Source organism: Nyctereutes procyonoides, unplaced genomic scaffold, assembly GCF_905146905.1.
Source record: "Nyctereutes procyonoides isolate TBG_1078 unplaced genomic scaffold, NYPRO_anot_genome, whole genome shotgun sequence".
Lineage (NCBI taxonomy): Eukaryota > Metazoa > Chordata > Mammalia > Carnivora > Canidae > Nyctereutes > Nyctereutes procyonoides.
The window spans coordinates 8,774,918-8,794,155 of record NW_026575135.1 but is presented as its reverse complement, the minus strand read 5'-3'; the positions used below and the strand labels follow the sequence as shown (position 1 = coordinate 8,794,155).

The window sequence follows — 19,238 nt, the reverse complement described above, 5'->3', positions numbered from 1 at the left end:
CAGATGGGAGACAATGTCCTGAGCCCCTGTTAAGGAAGATTAGCATTGAGAACTTTCTATAAAGCTGAGAATCATAGAAGTGAAAAGATGGACCAGAAAAATTCCATCTGATGGCACAGAAAGACAATGCAGAGGCTTGTCTCTACCTGAATTCTAGGTGTGAGAAAGAAGAAAACAAGTTTTCCTAGGAATGAATCTATATACAATGCTCAGGATTATAGGTTTGATCTCATGTAGGTTTGATATTAAATTCACACTGTCAGTACAGTCTGGGGCTCTCAAGCTAGAGAAATTAACATAAAAGTTGACCGCCGACAATTTAACAACAAAAAAGCTTTTAAAAATACCTTACCCAGATAGGATTTTCATGATAAAATCTCAACCTCAGAGGATTCAACCTCAACACTGAGGATGAATTCACAATGCAAAATTATAACATCCATAGTTAGCTGATAAAATATACAAAGGGATCAAAAACCCAGGAAATTCAACTAACACAATATAACAGAGACTTGAAAATAAATATGTTTAAACTAAGTAAAGACATAAAAGGAGAAAAAAAAGAAAAATACATTAGAAGAAAGGCAGTTCTGATAAATAATTGAATAATTTTGACAAATGAAAGACATGACTATAATTTAAAATTCAATGGATGAATAAGGATATGTTAGAGATACTAAAAGTCATCTCAGAATTCAGTGCAGAGAGATGGGAAAGATAAAATTGAATTAAAGAAATAATTAAGGATATGCATTACAAAAAGAAAGAATAGAGAAAATATGAGAGACTATACTCAGAAGCTTAATGACTGAGAACTTGCCAAAATTAATGAAAGACTTCAATCTTCAAGAACTAGATACACGAGTCTCAATCAGTAAAAACGAAGAGGAAGGACATAAATAGTTTCACACCCAGATTCATCATAATAAACACCACAGAGGTGATCATAAATCATTGAAGAGAAAAGAGATTACTTATAAAGGACAACAATTAGGGTAATAGCAACAAAGAAAATCAAGACTTTCAACAATTCCTATTATTAGGTATAGTCTAGTGGAGGTGTTTTCCTTTGTTCTTTGCATAAAACAAAATAAAATAAATTTGCACCAAAAGAACACTGATAAAAGTATGTGAAAAAAATCCCATGCAGCTATTAAGAATGCGATCAATCTATATCCTTTAACTTTTACAATTACACACCATATATGTGATTTGGGTCTGTTTTCCATCAATGAGCCTCAGTTTCATCATCTCTAAGAAAGAGGTTAAAAAAACTAGCACCTACCTCTTAGGTTGTTGCAATGATTACATGAATTAATACAGGTACAGAGCAAACACTGTATAATTATTTGCTGTATTATTATTCATTTAATAAGTACCTATGAAGTACTGACTTTGTACAAAGTTCTGTTCTATCTTGCTAGAAATAATTCATTAGAAATATCAGTGTGTTCACAAGTGAAAAAGAATTAAAGAATTACTTAAAGAATTAAGTAATTAAAGAATAGTATGTTTTATATATTCAATATTAGAGTGTATAAACTAAATGCTAATAGTCATCATCTCTGCATGTAGAATTACATAGGAGGTTAATACCTATCATACATTTTACATAGCTCTATACTTTATGAATTTTTATAGACTTTCATAATTAGAAAGAATACATGTATTTATATTTTAGAAAAAACATCATTTCTTCCAAACATTATACTACTTTGATAAAGTGACATCTTTCTGTTCATTGGTTTGACATACTATTTTTGCAGTTCTTCTGCTCTAGAACAAACTAAGGGATGAGAAGAGTTTTGTCAAAGACAACTGGTTCCGATGTTGATTAGATATTCACAACATTTAGCCATTGGCTGAAGAACTGAGGTTGAGGGTGAGGTCCTGAAGAACAGAATGTGAAACATGCCAGTTCCTTAGGGAAGGAATCAATCCATAAAGACAGAAAGTTCGAGGACTCCTGCAGGAGGCCTTGGATGGAATGGGAAGTAAAAGAGTTAAGAGGGCAGCATCTGCTAGTGGATTCTCCCTCTATTTGACTCTTCTTTCTTACTTATGCACAGACCTGGAATCTATGATTCCATAGTGGCTTAGAGGATCCAACACTAAAATTCAATTTGGGTTCTGATTTCTCAGTGAGCATTTTCTACATGGGGTTGGGTGCTATTGACTCAAGGTAAACAAAGGTAAGTTCCCATGGGAAAGTGAAGCCCTACTCCTAGATGGGGACTATACAGGTATACTAATTTAACATTGGTGGGAAAGTATCTATGGTTTCCCAAATTCCGCGGTCACTTGAAATGCAGAAAAGAGTTGTCCATCTCATAACTGTGGAGGCTCTTCCTTTGGAAAGTTCAGTCCCTATCTCATGTACCTCTGTGACAATGGCCTTTAGGATAGGTTTCATGGCAGGATGTGATGAGGGCAAGAGAAATCTCCATATCATATTCCATAGATTCTATAATGTTCATTTTTAAATATTTTACCATTTCTGAGGTGAATCCCAGAGACATTCATTTCTTACAATCACCATTGGCTCACTTTTTTTTCTTTGCTGTGTATTTTAGTATCTCTGAAATTGAGATTTGTCTTACTGATCTTAAAGGCAATCACACCTGGTTTGTGGTTTCTACCCTCAAGCTGAGACCATTCCTTAGTTCCTTAGTCGTCTCCAAATACAAGAACGAATATATAATGATAAAACAAAAATAAAGCAATCATATGGGCTCATAAAGATTTCCTAATATTTAACTAGAAATATTCCTTCCTCTTGAGATGATTTCTTTCAATCAGTTCCTCACAGAGATGAAAGCATAATTTTCAGTGGCATGATTCCATGTAGTACCCCCAACCTCACCACCACCAATTATATTTGCTGCTTATTCGTTTTGGTAGGTTGAAAACAGAGACTAAGAGACTCTTCAGTGCCCTCTAGAAGATATTCTAAGTCAAGAGATAATCTTGTCTGTTTCTCCAATCTGCCTCATGTTCTACTTTAGTTATGGAGTGTATCCAAAGAATGATCCATACTGTCTCTCTTATGTATCTTTACTGAAATGGTTTTCTCCAACTACTCTAAAGGCCAGGAAGTCAGACACTCAGGGCACAGAGATGTGGCAAAGGAATGGGATGATCTGGATAGCAGGGCTGGAGTTTTTAAGGAGGGGCTGCATCATGGAGGCTTTAGATAACCTCTGAAGTACAAGATTCTGATTTTTTACTTTCCTGTTTCTGACCAGAGGGATATTCTCCCTTTAAAAAATCATATGAGGAATCCCTGGGTGGTTCAGTGATTTAACGCCTGCCTTCAGCCCAGGGCGTGATCCTGGAGACCCAGAATCGAGTCCCACATCGGGCTCCCTGCATGGAGCCTGCTTCTCCTTCTGCCTGTGTCTCTACCTCTCTCTCTCTCTCTGTGTGTGTGTCTCTCATGAATAAATAAATAAATCTTTAAAAAAAACATGTTGAAAAACACTACACCACAGAAACTGAAGACTTTTAATATGATATATATAATGTAATTCTTTTTTTTTATAGCTGGAGTGGAGAGGTCATTGTTGAGTTTTTTAATCTTTGGGAAAGATCTACTTTAAAAATTACAAATATCTCATTTTCTTACATCCTTACATATTTCCCTTACACTCTTTGACTTAACTATTATGAAATGATCGATATATTTGGAACTGAGTGTCAATTTTATTACATTCTGTGAATTTCACATTCAGACAAATTCTGCTTTGTATATAGAAACTGGTTGAGTGTAGAATACTTGAAACTCCATTCAAAATAGATGCACATTGGAATGTACTGGGTTCCCTGTCCAGTGCATTTTCTGTTATTACCTTCTTTACCCTTGGAAGTTTAAACCATGGAGGAAAAGATTAGACAGAAGAAGAGCTGGAACCAGGGGAGGGTTCTCTGTCAGCAATCACTAGTGGGAAGAGGTGGCTTAGCACCAGGGCAAAGCTGTAGATGAGAGCCCTTGAAGCAGAACAAGAACCCTTTGAGGTAGAAGGTTATTGTAGGCTTCCCAAATATTTAAACAATACCTCATTTGCAGGAGGCCTCAAAAAAGCAGAACCCTGTCTCGGGCCTTTTGAGAGAGGCATTTTGGGGAGTGAGGAGGGAAGGTGAGCCACCTGGTGAATGTAAGTGGCCTCAGTGCATGAGCTTCTATGACTTGTCAAGGCCCTTGAGTGTTGTCAGTCTGTTTCTCTGCAGTCTGAAAGGCTTTTCCATGTATCCTTAGGGCTGACTTGGTCGATCAAAACCTTTTTCTGGAAGATTTTTTATAGATATATGCAGTATATCAGACAACAATTGAATCCCCAAAGATAAAAACAAATTATTATATATACACACATATATATACACACATTATATATATATATATATACATTATATATGTATATATACACATAAACATATTTACATACATAAACACACACACACAATGTCCCAGAGGCAAATACCAATAGATCTAACTATAAGAGATCAGCCCTGTTTTCAAAACTGTTAGACTTCTGGCTGCCCTCTTTCCTAGAGATTAGATTTCCTTATTGCATCTAGAAAAGTGGAAGCGATCATATAATGTTTACACAACATTTGATTTGCTTTTTCCTTTGTTTATGCCACAGCTCTTAATATGACAAATGCCACAGAGAGAGGTATTTAAAACCCAACGTGTGCTGTGCTCTCAGTGATTGCAGTTTTAATAAAATTTGCGGTGGTCCTGTTCCCGGCATCAATTCTACTTGCTTGATGCCACTAACAGGTTTGATTTGCTGTTATGAGTACATTGTGTATCTAAAAACCAAACCAAAGAAAAAGGCATAAGCCTTTGGTATCCCTGGGAGCTATGGGGGGGGGGGTTAAACCTGCATGATTAATAAGGTGCATGCTCTAAAAGAAGAGTTCTATCCACTGATTTCAACTTTAAGGGCTATTATGTTGCATTCCCATCTAAAAAGTTCCATAGCGCCTTCAAGAAACAATGGTACAGTGGTCCTTTAGTTGAAGAGTTGTCACTAAAGTTGTCTAAGGAAAGAAAAAGATATATAATGATTATTGCCCCCAAAATATAACTACCTCAAGTTAAAAAACAGGTATGCCCTCTTCAATTGCAGGTTTAAAGAAAAAAGCTACGCCTCAAAGATTTGTCTTAAATTGTTTAATATAAATAATGTGGACATTATATTATTTGAAGTGAAAAGTTACTGTGACCCAAAATATGCATACTCTAATTAGAGTAAGCTTTGATTTTCATTTTTTAGGTATTAAAATGAGATGCACCAGTTCGAGCATACATACACAAAAAAGGAAACATCCTTTCTCTTTAATGCATTGATTAAAAAAAAATGCATTGATTCACAGAGACTCCTCTTACACTGTGCAGGATGGAACACCATCCCTTCGTTGGCCTTGATTTCAAAATATAACAACTTTGAATCATGTAAGGATATAATCGAAAGCTATTAGACTTCTGTGGCAATATGGAATTCAAATGCTATTACTTAAATTATTCCTTTCAGGAATCAAAAATATGACTTTCAAATTGTAATTAGTATGTTCACTGCCATGAATGATAAACTAGGCAAGGCATGATTTTTAGAGGGAACTTAACGTACTGGCTAATAACATGGGCTCCTGAGTCTAGAGTAAACTCCTGAGTTCAGATCCTGGCTCTACCACTTGCGTAATGTCAGGTAGGTCACTTAGTCTCTTTGTGCCTCAGTTTCCCCACCTGTACAATGAGGTTAATAATGCTCTGCATCTCATCTCTTATAAAAAGGATAAACTGGGTAAACTGGGGCAGCCTGGGTAGCTCAGCGGTTTAGCACCGCCTTCAGCCCAGGTTGTGATCCTGGAGTCCCCGGGATTGAATCCCATGTCGGGCTCCCTGCAATGGAGCCTGCTTCTCCCCCTGCCTGTGTCTCTGCCTCTCTTGCACACACTCTGTGTCTCTCATGAATAAATAAATCAAATCTTTTTTAAAAAAAATTAAAAAAGGATAAACTGGGACGCCTGCGTGGCTCAGTGGTTGAGCATCTGCCTTGGGCTCAGGGAGTGATCCTGGAGTCCTGGGATCAAGTCCCACATCAGGCTCCCTGCATGGGGCCTGCTTCTCCCTCTGCCTATGTCTCTGCCCCCCCCCCCCCGTGTGTGTCTTTCATGAATAAATAAAAAAAATCTTTAAAAAAACTTTTTTAAAAATTAAAAGGATAAACGAAGATAACATATTTAAAGCTCTTACAGGACTGTACAGTCATTCAGATAACAGTTACCAGTATTAGTTCTAGGACTAACGTAATGTCTGTGCAGCAGAAGCAATGATTTAAAAACACTTACAGAGAGAGAATCACAGCTCTTTATTCCGTGTGTCATCTTTATCTTTGAGGTAGAAGCAATCGAGTTCAATGGCAAAAAAACGTATATGTTTCTTTAAAAGAGAGTTGATTTTTGTTAACTTTGGTTCCATCAGAAGAGTAATCATAGGTTTTCAATCTGAAATCGCAATTCTATCCGTCATTCTACAGAACAGGAAATTTGAGACTAGAAAAGGCGGCGCTTTGTCCAAGTTAGCAAGGAGCTCAGAATTCTCAGTTCCCAGGCCAGGACATCTTCCATTACCCCGTTCTTGAGTTTTCCCTTTCTCTGTGTTTATGTTTCATAGGCCAGCACGCTGCAGAGCTCACATGCTTTAGCATCAAATAGATCTGGGTGCTAATCCTGACCCTGCCACTTGCTAGTTATGTAAGGTCGGATATTTTAACTCAACCTTTGCAAGTTATTTCCTCATTGTGAAATGGGGGTGGTACTACTTAGAGCGTAGATTTTTTGAAATGGACTAAGACTGCATATATACCGTGTCTACATGGAGGCTCCTTGATAAAGACTGGTTGTTGTTGCCTGTTGTTTACATTATTTACATTCTACCCAAGAGAATAGCGTTGGTTAAGGCTCTCGGATTTCATAAATAGAATGTCAACATTACCAACTGCTCCTCTTGTTTCCAAAGAACATAAATCTATCCTCAATCAACAATGCTTTATACCTGCATGCTTGGTACTTGTTAGAGATTATAACTTTGGTTTGGCCCCACTGGCACAAGTCAGTGGGGGAGAAAGCTGATCTAAGAAGCTGTATGAAGATGTGCCTTTACTGGCAAACTGGAAGGGGGCTATTTAGAGTCAACCTGTACAAAAAATATGGTATACACAATAGGAAATCAAACCAACCTTAGTGCACATCCTGAACTTACTACATATTTTACTCACTACAGAAATAGCCCTTTGCCTAAAAATCTTGTTGAAAATGTCAATCATTCCATCACTCACTGCGTTAAGGTAAATCATAAGTGAGAAATTGCTTTAAAAATCTAGTGCCTGGGATCCCTGGGTGGCGCAGCGGTTTGGCGCCTGCCTTTGGCCCAGGGCGCGATCCTGGAGACCCGGGATCGAATCCCACGTCGGGCTCCCAGTGCATGGAGCCTGCTTCTCCCTCTGCCTGTGTCTCTGCCTCTCTCTCTCGCTCTCTGTGTGACTATCATAAACAAATAAAATAAAAAATAAAATAAATAAAATAAAAAAAAACAGAATGGGCTGCAATTTGACTCACAGACTAACACTGAGATTATAACATGTGGTATTCTTTCTTAGACATAGTTTTCAAATGTCATCTCGTTCACATGGGGACTTACAGTTTGGAGTCCTGTGGTCCTATCTGGGCATCTGGAACTCCATCTCAAAGATTACAGCCATGTTCTCAAGCCAAGCCACTTGAGACAATCAGGGTACTATGGTGCCACTTATGCCTAAGGTTATGGCTCCTGTTTCTTTTTCCAGCTAAAATTTCTGGTGAGCTAAAATAACAATAATAATATTTTTAAAACTAAAAATATTCTTGGGGCACCTGGGTGGGTCAGTGGTTAAGCATCTGTCTTTGGCTCAGGTCGTGATCCCAGGGTCCCACACTGGGCTCCCCGCAGGGAGCCTGCTTCTCCCTCTGCCTATGTTGCTACCTCTCTCTGTGTGTGTCTCTCATGAATAAATAAATAAAATCTTTAAAAATAAATAAATTCTTATTTTTCATAAACCTTACTTTCTTTGATTGCTGTCACAGCTCAAGTATCTTTATTTTCATGAGATTAGGTCCAAAATGTTATTTAAAAGTAAATTAAGATCTTGATAAATGTACTATATTTATATAATATGTTAGCATTAGAGGAACTTGGGTGAAGGATACTTGGAGACCCTCTAGATTATTTTTGCAACTCTTCTGGAACCCTAAAGTTATCTCAAAATTAAAACCTTCAAAAAGGTAAGCCAAAAAAGGCTTCTGTCCTGGCAATTAAGCAGCTTCACATCTCTTCCCATTAAAACCAAAATATACACTGTTTTAAAGAAGGAAAAACATGAATCACAACTGAAGTCCAATTGCTTCATTGGCTTATGTTTAAACTTCTAATACATTTTCAGAATCATTTCAACAAAAATATTCTTTTTTTTTTCAACAAAAATATTCTTAATCGTTGTTCTCTCTACATCTAGTACTGAACTAAAACCAAGTTAACTTTGTGTGGCTCTTATCTGATTTACTTGATAAACACTTCTTGCTCGTAGTCATTATTCACCATCCATATTTACAAGCTAGGAAAATGTTATTATCTCAAAGGCCACAGAAACGTTCCCAGCCCAAGCCACTTTAGAGAATCGTGATGACACGGAGCCAGGCCAGCCTTACTTTGAAGATGCGAAGGAAGGCTGTTTGTGAGGGTGCTGTGTATATTTTCTAAAGGAGCTTGCATTCTGATTCCTTCAGAGATGGAGCCACAGTGGATAAACCTCATGCATTGCTCTGCTTCAAAGGAAGCAGAAATGTAAACAGTGGCAGCACACCAGGGTCGGGTTTCTTTGCTTTAGCTACCAAGAAGTCAGCAAAGAAAATCCAGGTATTTACTTAAGTTTATTATTATTATTGTCACATGCTCTTCTTTTTTTTAAATTTTTATTTATTTATGATAGTCACACACACCCACACACACACACAGAGAGAGAGAGAGAGAGAGGCAGAGACACAGGCAGAGAGAGAAGCAGGCTCCATGCACCGGGAGCCCGACGTGGGATTCGATCCCGGTCTACAGGATCGCGCCCTGGGCCAAAGGCAGGCGCCAAACCGCTGCGCCACCCAGGGATCCCGTCACATGCTCTTCTAATGATTGGAAAACAAAAGGAGAATGTATTCAGAAACAGAGTACCACAGAGTCTCAGTATGATTACTTTTCAACAATCCTCTAAGCCAATTCTTTTCAAGTAAATAATAAAACAACTAAAATGACTCTTTTTTGCTGCCTGTGGTGCTTATCTTCTACTAGGCATCTCCAACGCATTAGTATTTTTTGAAAATTTTATTTATTTATTCATGAGAGACACAGAGAGAAGCAGAGACACAGGCAGAGGGAGAAGCAGGCTCCCTGCAGGGAGCCTGATGCGGGACTCGGTCCCAGGACCCTGGGATCACGACCTGAGCCAAAGGCAGGCGCTCAACCGCTGAGCCACCGAGGCATCCCTTTTTTTAAAAAAGATTTTATTTATTCAATGCAATAACTCTTAAAATACAATGCTAGATGAGACAAATGTAGCCTATTTAAGAATGGATTCAAATAATCTAGCACCCATGTTTTAATAATAAGCTCTGAACAATGGACTTCTCTTTCTACAGAATGGTGCCTCTCTTCTCAGATAAGTGAGGAATGGACTTAAGTACGCTTTCAACACCTACAAAAGGGGTACTCAGCACGATCAATATCTGGAATGTAGCTTGCTAAGGCAGACTGAAATTTAAAAATAAAATAAACCCTCTCTCTTCAAAGGCAGTTGGAGAAACAGCTTTCATCAGTCAGGAAGATACCATGGCTAGAAATAGCTCTGAAAAAAAAAAATAAATGAAAGAAAGAAAGAGCTAGAAGATCTGGCTTCAAAATTAGCCTCCAGTCCTTTCTAGCTATGTGTTAGTTGCTATATTAACTGCTTTGTGCAAATCATTTAAAAATGAAAAAGTCCTAGAATGGTGTCCTGACAGTACCAGATGATCAGAGATTTCTTTAAGGTTTTGCCTACAAAGAAAATTATAAACAATGCCAACCTACAAAGAGCAAGAATGTGCAAGAACAGCTTCCATTGAGACTTTGGCCTAGGTGGCCAGATCTCTGTTATCTTCTTGGCTCTCCTAACTCTTGCAGTCTGAAGAATGGGAGAGATCCCACAGTTATGCCTGTTTTCTCTTCTAGTCTGTTTCTTTCTCTCCACAAAATCTACGTGACCTACACGATCTTCCTAAATAAGTTCATTTCAGCCAGGGACTTTGATGGCTTTCCCTCTTCCTATATGATACATTTCCCCCTCCAAATTTCTTCTCCAATCAACTAATACAGTGAATTGAGTAGGAAAAACTTAATTTATCTTTCTTAGAATCAAAGCATATTCTCACACACACACACAAACACTCATATTCAAAATTGAAGAGCAAGTATAAAAACAAGTGGTAGGTGTTCATGATTCTCAATGGAATATGACCTCACTGTATTTTTATATAAATGCACATAAAAATGTATGCAAATTTCTAGTCATAGAAGTAGAATATTAGAGTCTTACTATCCTGTGACTTTGTGAGACTCTCTATGTGTGTGTCAGTTTTAGTTCTGGGGTAAATTAAGATAAGAAGGTAAGAAAGTTCAAAAGTGAGCAATCAGCATGGTAAACTGGGGCTATAGCAAGCTTAGAAAAATGAAAATATTTGAAGGCCTTCTTTTTTTTGTCCAGTGGTTAGGAGTAGAAACTAAGCTTTATGGGTAGTAATTATAAGGAGACTGATTTTGGTTTGATTTAAAATATATTCCTTTTTTTAAACAGTATTTTAAATAGGTTGCTATGATAGTACTGAGTTCCCCATAAATCAAAGTATTCAAGAAAACGATACAGATACCATTTAACTCGGATGTTGATTATATCTCAGATTACTCCAACAGAGATTATCTCTTTTAAATGTCTTATTGAGCAATTCCAGGACAGTAGAAAAGGAAAATGAATTGCTACCCAACTCCTTTTTGAAGTATCTTCTTTTTTCTATAAGAGACTGTGCCAAACTTTAGGGGTTAAAGGAAACATAACAAAAGTAAATATGCTATACTGCTCCCTGCCTCCACCCCCCCAACAGAGATTACCCATCAGTTTGGAAGATAAGACTGATGCATAACACATAGAGCAATTAAATGGGAATAAAGACCATAGAGCCAAATATTTAAAAGTTGATAGGTGGTAAAACAGTAAGTTCGGAAGTCAAGAGGGATCATAGGCTAAGCAAGCAGGATACGTGGAAAAAAACTAGAACTACAGACTGACTCAGAATGACCAATAATCTAATACACCGAATGGGTGTACTCAAGTTTAAATAGGTTTTACAGATTATTCTTGCATCATTTTTTCTAATTTAAAGTAATCTTAACTGTGTGTGTATGTGGTATACATGTGTATAAATCTATAAGCATCTGTAAATACATATGTACAGAGCTGTATATCTGCACTTGTGCCTAGCAAAGAAACTTTGAGAGTCTCTATATGAAGATATAATTTCTGGTAGAACTTTGAGGCCTCCTCCTAGGAAAATGGCAGATCTTGGACAATCTCTCATCTCTTGAGTCGGTTCTGTAGATCTGCAGTGGAGGAAATGGGTGCATTCTTTCAAAACTTCACATTGCTCCCAATTCCAAAGAAATCAAGCAAAATGAACAGCAGTAATAACAATAGGTACAAAGTGAAAGGTAGCAAAGGGAAGTCAGCACGGTCTTCATGGTACACTCTCAAGGGTGGTCCAGTCAAAGACCACTGGAGCAAAAGTAAAAGGAGACTCAGAATGTACCTGTACTTGCTCCAGAACCCAAAAAAAAGAATATTGTAAGAGAAAAAACAAAAATTATAATTTTTTTAAAAAAACGAAGAAATAGGATTCTCAAAATGTACGGAGGTCTTTTAACTTGGGTGGAAAAAATTGGGGCAACAACAGCAGCCAGGGAATGAAGACACTTAATATTCCCATAGGAGTCCCATTCCCATCTCAGTCACTCATAGATAGTTACTTGGCTAATGGAAAACAAAAATAGTAAGATCTGGAAATAAGTACAACTGCGTTAGGGAGCTAGGAAAACATGCCCAGCCTAAAGGCGTCCAAATGCAATTTTTCATTTGGGCTAATCTGGTCCAAACATGGACCTCCGTGTTATTTTTCCTGATTAATGTCTGTGTTGGAAACCGGGGAACTCGGCAGTTTCAAGTGTCCACATGACCAGTTTTCAGTATGAAAAATACCAGGCACTGTTGGGGGTGTTGTAAAAAATGATTTTCTTTGTGTAGGTACATTTCTAACTCTCCTTTTAACCATACATGTATTCAAATGTAACAACTTTCATGTAGTCTTTGACCTTCAAAAAATAAAACAGGAATGTGCCACGGACTTGGTTGGTGGAGATAGGGAACATTTAGTCAGTACAATTTAAAAGGGAAATTATAAGTTCGCTTACATTTAAGAGGGTTGAGTATTAAGTGCAAAAATGAGGGTTTCTTACTATGAAGCACCTTAGAAGGGAGAATTGATGTCTGGAGGGGCATTTCTGGCTCTGACCCTGCAGCAAGGCTCTGAATCTCAGATTCCTCGTCTGGAGAATGGGCTGAATGATATCAGTTATGTTAATCACAGGGATATGATCAGGGTTAAAGGAGATAATGTGTGCAAATATCCATAACCTGGGAAGAACTATGCAAATACATCCTTAGCATTCAAAGTCGTTAAAATAGCATCGCTATTTTATACTTATAAACAAATGCTGCAGTCAGCTTGTCACTAATTTGAAGAAAGGTCTAAATTGACATAAACAAACTTTCAGGAAAGAGAAACAGAGCTCCATGTGGGATCTACATCTGATATAGTTATTATATTAAACATTTTGGAACAATCAATTTGATGGTTGTCTCTTTTCTAGGATTTAAAAAAAAATCACAAATTCTCGATTCTGCACACACCGCATAGACATTTTTACATTTTTCTTTGGAGCCTGCTTCACTGGTAGTTTCCTGCAAGATAGTGATTTGCTCCTCTCTGCTCTGGGAGCAGCCTTCGGGAGTGGGTACAGAGGAGAGAATCTCTGTTGGTGGTAGGCTCTGTTCTGCAGAAACCCCCTAATCCTCTGTTTACCACAACATGAGTCTATTGCCATAGAAATGATAGTTGAGATCCCAGAGTCAACCTCACTGACTTCACAGCAGGACCTTGTAAAAGGAGAAGCCATGCTAACAAAGGGAAAACACAATTTATCAGAATAGTAGGCAGCCTGTTGCCTTGAAAGAAAGGGTGATTGTCAACATTCAAATAAAAATGCATGAATGAGCTATGCTGTTGGGTATGCTGTAGTTGATTATCTGTGTCGTACTGCCCGACTAAAAGTAGTCATTTGAAATTTTATGTCATTTAATAGTTTGCTTGAAAAGATCAGGAATTTCCCTTGATTGCACTTGTTTCTTATTGAAATAAGAAACAAGCAGATTCTAATTAATCTTGTTGTGCAACTGATGTTTCTGTGGTCAAAGATTTTCCCTTTTCATGATGTGTTGTTTTTGTTTGTATGTTTGTTGTGTGTGTTTGTTTTGTCTTGTTTCTATTAATAGAAGAAAGTGAACCTGAACAAGATACTAAAGGTATTTTTTTTTCTTTCTGCCCTTCTTTTTAAATATATGGTTCTATTCAATTGTTTATTTTTTGCTGACCTTATAGACAATTCTAGGTGCCTATTTTATATTTTATTTTATTTTATTTTATTTTTATTTTATTTATTTAGGAAATAACAAATGATGGACCAGGAATATTGTCAGCATTTGACTGAGTGTTATTAGATAGGCTGCTTTATTTTATAATATATTTATTGACCACTTACTTTTATTAAGTAAACTCTGAAAATGCAAACAAAATGACATAAATCAGCTTGAGACTATAAATCTCACACTGGTTGTAACAGAAAGTTACCTTTTGACTGAAAGCCTTTTTGGCGGAAGGGGACGTAGTGGGAAGGGAAGGTGTTACAAGTTTTGGAGAAATGTAAAAATGTCAAGATGCCAGCTTAGGTTTTTATTGTTATTATTCCAAGAAGACAAGTATTATGAAACTGCTTGAAACCAAACCAAATCAATCATATTTAAATTAATTTTAATTGTCCATAGATACATACATCTATTTAGTGGAATATGTTTAGAAGAAAGTAGATGGATTTGTTTGGGGGGAAAAACTCTACTTTGTAGAATAAGAATTTTTCTTCCAAGTGAGCACCTTCTATCCTGATTAAGATTCAAGCTTTGTGTTGTTCTAACCTAAACTTTTATGTATTTTGGATAAGATTCACAAATTCTCATATGATACCATTTGGCTCTAGAAATAAACTTTAGGCTGACAGTAATTGAAACAGCACCTCCTTAGGATCTCAAATAAGGTATTTGAAATGCTTTTCTATTTCCAAACATCAGGCTGTATACAATCAAACTTAGATAAAATCATTTCACCTGCTCCTGTGTGATTCTTTTTTTTTTCTTTTGTTTTTTGTTTTTATTTGCTTTCACTTCATTTCCAGCAGTCACTGCTGGTTAGAATCAAGTAACCTTAAAAAAATCTCCTTAAGGCACACTAGAATTAAATGAAGAAAGGGAAAAAATGACAGAAAATAAAATCCATGTGAGCTCATTGTGTCCTTTGAAATAATTGCTCAGGAACAGAATTTATAAGGGATTTAAGTATTCCTCTGGTCCTACCAAGAAAGGAGAGGCAATTCATCTCAAGCCAAACTGCTTGTGCATTTCGAGACTTCATTTGGGTCCCCTGCCCTAGGCTTTCCATTGCACCATCAGGGCAATTTCAGACTGAGTAATAGCTCTATCTCCCTATTACAAATTCAAATTATGCCTTAAGATGACAATCAGTAATAAGATTTATTATGTATCTGAAAGTGCTTTGGAAAATGGAAAGAGAAAGGGAAGGAGGGAGGGATGAATGAGAATGAGAACATAATATGGTTATGTTTTTATATAGGATTTTGGAATCACTGGCTGCTTACGCCCAGTTTTGAAAGTATGATTCTCAATCTGCAGTTAGTGCTGTAGATATACCCACAAGAAATTAAAGCCCCAAACTCATGAATGAATACCACAACAGAAAATCCAGGGATAAACAGATCGCCTATGTCTATTTCCCATGATGCCAATGAACAGTAATTTGCTTGCCCCCACAGGAAAGCGAGTGGGATAGGGCTTACAGCAAATTGGAGAATAATGGATAAGACTATAGAAAGAAGAGTTGCACCGTGTTTTTTCTTAAAAAAAAATCCATACCAAAACAGTTGTAAACATCCTCTAAATTACTAAGTAATGCTGTACCTCTTCTATTAAGCAACTAGTTTATGTAACAAAAACACTTTTATACTGTTTTTGGATGCAAATAAAATGCAAGATAGGGATATTCAGTGGATATTTTGCTTGATATGAAATATACCACATTACTTTTAAAATGGATGACCTAGAATGCATTGTCAGTTTGGGGCTACCACCAAAATAATGGGAGTGTATTACTGCATGACATCTAAGTTTATTATTACCAGTGCATTATTATCCATGAAAGTCAGTCTAGCATTCATTTTTTATTGCAACTGGCCTTACTGTTTTCAACGTTTGATAAATATGGTGGAATTTTTCCATCCCTCCTTCACCTCTTCTGCTTGAAGCTAGTAACAAATACAGATGGGTATAAAAATATCAGTTTTATTGCTGATAAAGCTGGATTGAAAAATAAAACTTTCTACTTTTCCATCCAAGAATTAGACTAACATCTGTTTCCTCATCCTTCTCAGCCCCTCCCCGCTCTTTAACCTTTCACCCTAAGTTGTAAGACAGAGAAGCCCTGAGCTGGGATGCTTACTGCACCTTAACCCCATACCCTTCTTGTTTGAGGGTAGCTGGGAGACTGATGGTCCCATGGGAGCTGTGATACTCATAACAGACAAGTCCCTTTCTCCAATCTCACCAAGCAGAAGAGTCACTCATTCATTCATTGATTCATTCATTGATTCAACAAATATTTATTGAATGGCTGCCAGGTACCATGCAGAGTCTATCTACTTATCAATCGGCCTGTGTTAGTGAACAAAGCAAGCTCTGCCCTTATGGTGCTTACATTCCAGAGGAGGAGACTGCCAACAAACAAACAAGTCAATAGTTATGACCTGGTGATAAGTGCTACGAAGAAACACAAACAAGGGTAAGGGACTGTGTTGAGAAACATTTTGATAAGGAGACATCTGTAACCTTCTTCGGGGGTGGGGAGGGGGAAACTGGCAGGAAGGGTGGAAGACATCTTTCAATACTGAAAAAAGGGGACAAGTTCTATTTTATCTTTTGGCAAGAATGTGGGTGCGCAAAAAACAGCTTCCCTTTTATTCCTGGCCTCTTTCCCCTCTTAAGCCACTAGACTTAACAATGCATGTGGAGAAGCGGGAGCTGGTTAGTTGAATAAAGAGCACTGAGGGGACACAAGCTACCCACATGGGGTCAGCAAGGAGCTCCCTCAGCATCCCAGCTCCAACTTTGGGGAAGTGAAACCCATGGGTTCACTGTGATTGAAGGCATAGTTTCAACACACCCACATAAAGGAAATGGAATCACAAGATTTATTATTTACAAATCCCAGAAGCCAGGGTCTCAGGAACATCCTGTGAGCCCAGGAAAGGGCAGTCCTCTGACCCAGGTCACAGAGAAGAGAATGGGACAGCAAGAAGCTATACTTACAAGATTATTGGGACAGAAGATACTCACTTTTTTAGGGCTTCCCTCTAAGTGATTATTTTAAAAGGTGCCCAGGAAAAGCAAAGTGGGGATTTAGGACGGACATCTGAAACTCAAGTCCCTATCTAAATGTCTAGATTCTGGGTGTGGTAGGTTTATCATACTTTAGAATGCTGAGGCAGCAACTCAGGAAAACAAAGTTGTTTTTTTCAAAAGGTGTTTTTCTCAACACACAATGAAATATACCCTGGCTCAGCGAAGGGTATATCTATCTGCTCTTTTGGAGGAGGAGACCTGAAGTTTATCAGCACCATCACACCTTCATGAAGCCACTGAAAATGCCAATCCTGCTCTTTTATGTACCATCCTGTGCCCCACTGGACCCCCTAGAAGGTTCTGATATGGGACAGAGCATTATATTAAGTAAATTCACTACAAGGCCATGTTGACTCTATCTTATTTACCATCTCACATTATGCTTAGCTGTGTTGTGCAATATAGATCATCAAAAGTTTGCAGTGAGCCCAAATGATATTCTAAATAATATAATACCAGCCAAAAGTAAAAAAAAAAAAAAGCTGTAAATTAGAACAAAATAAATCCTCCCTTATTACTGCATTTCCAGGAAGAATTTACAGTCCCCAAGTGAAAACTTTTGTTTCTATAAATTAAAGCAGAAGTATCTAGATTTCATTCTTATCCAACTTTTTATTTTGCTCTTTAGCCAGACGGCTCTCATTCAGGTTCAAGGGTACAGAGTTACCTGCAGTAGCTGCTGGTTACACTTTTCTAGTACCTATGGGATTGAGATAATCCCACTCTCAATCTCTCAAGGATCCTGCTTTTTTCAGAATCTGAGAGGTAATTCGATCCACAAAATGATGAATACAGTAGTTTCACACTCAAAAAATGTAAGACACACAGCATAGCCTCAATCCCAAAAAGCTATTTCAACCAAATGATGAACATGGACTCAGATATGTTGTGCAATCTATGTCTCTACTATTATAGTCAGAAAACATTAGAAAAGGAGCAAATATCTGAGAGCACCCTTGCTAGGATGCCTTCTTTGGGGGTGGGATGGGGGAAACTGGCAGGAAGGGTGGAAGACATCTTTCAATACTGGAAAAAGGGGAAAAGTTCTATTTTATCTTTTGGCAAGAATGTGAATGTGCAAAAAACAGCTTCCCTTTTATTCCTGGCCTTTTTCCCCTCTTAACCCACTAGACTTAACAATGCAGTGGATGCCAGCCAGTCTGTTGTCAAGAGTACACAACCTGTGAGTTTGGACTGAGTTGGGAGAAATCTCCCATCGGGTGGTCAGATGGGTCACCGTGTGTCACTGCGGTACATCTGGAAGAAGTGTGCACTGCCTCCAAGCTGGCTGGTCTTGAGAAATTTAGTATTTCCAGGGAGGACAGCCTGTCACTTAATCTTGATTGACACTTGATCCTTCCGACTCATTCATTATGCAACTTTTTAATTTCCTATTTCACCTTGGAGTCCGGCTTTTCTGGAACTTCAGTAGAGGTACAGACTTCACTCCTTCTTTTAAGGTGACATGTTTATCCCTGACTACCAGGACTGGCTCCATAACCTGTGGGCCAGGTGCAAATGACAATGATTTTAATCCAAAAATCACTAGTAAGTTCAAGACACAGACAGCAGATAATTAAACCAAGCATGGGGTGCTCGTAGCAAGGTGCCCCATGAGACCCCACAGGCTCACTCACTTTTCCAGCCAACTCTGCTGATCACTATGGCTACTGCCACTCATTGTGTGAAATCTTTCAGGCTCTATAACTCACCTGGTAGGGAAAATTTTCCCCACATTTCATTTCAATTTAGGATTATCCCTCATAGAATTTTGATCTAAAACTATGGTCGATATTTCTGAGGCTTTTAGGACTGCTGCCTCTGCCAAATGTTCCTCCTCAGAGCCTTACTTGTCTTCAGTTTCAGAGTTTTCTAAAACTTGATACTATTTGAATGGCAGAAGAAGTGTAGGTCTCATCACATGTTTTCCGGAGCTGTGGGGTAGGCTCCACAGCAATATTTTAAAATGTTATTGTAAGATTTCCAATCTTACAGAAAAGTAGGTACAGTAATATAGTGAACTCCCATGTTCCCATTACCCACCAGCAACAATGATCAACAGTCTACTGATTTTGTTTTGTTGATTCTACTGCTATTTTATTGCTGTTGGTTTCTTTTAAAGCAAATCCCAGACATTGATTCAATCAACCAATATGTACCTTAGTGTAGGGATTTTTTTAAAAAAATAAAATTGCATTACCATTTTTATTATTCCACCCATCCGCAATTAGCACTAATTTCTTAGTACCATTTACTACCAGGACTGCA

At 37.8% G+C, this 19,238-nt stretch overlaps 1 protein-coding gene across 1 annotated transcript in view; it reads left to right on the top strand.

Annotated features, from left to right (window-relative positions):
• Positions 1 to 19,238, top strand: part of MUSK (muscle associated receptor tyrosine kinase) — an 88,505-nt gene that overhangs the window by 25,758 nt on the left and 43,509 nt on the right. The window contains exon 6 of the mRNA XM_055302232.1: positions 13,722 to 13,751. Coding sequence (XP_055158207.1) covers positions 13,722 to 13,751 — 30 coding nt within the window. The remainder of the gene's footprint in view (positions 1 to 13,721; positions 13,752 to 19,238) is intronic.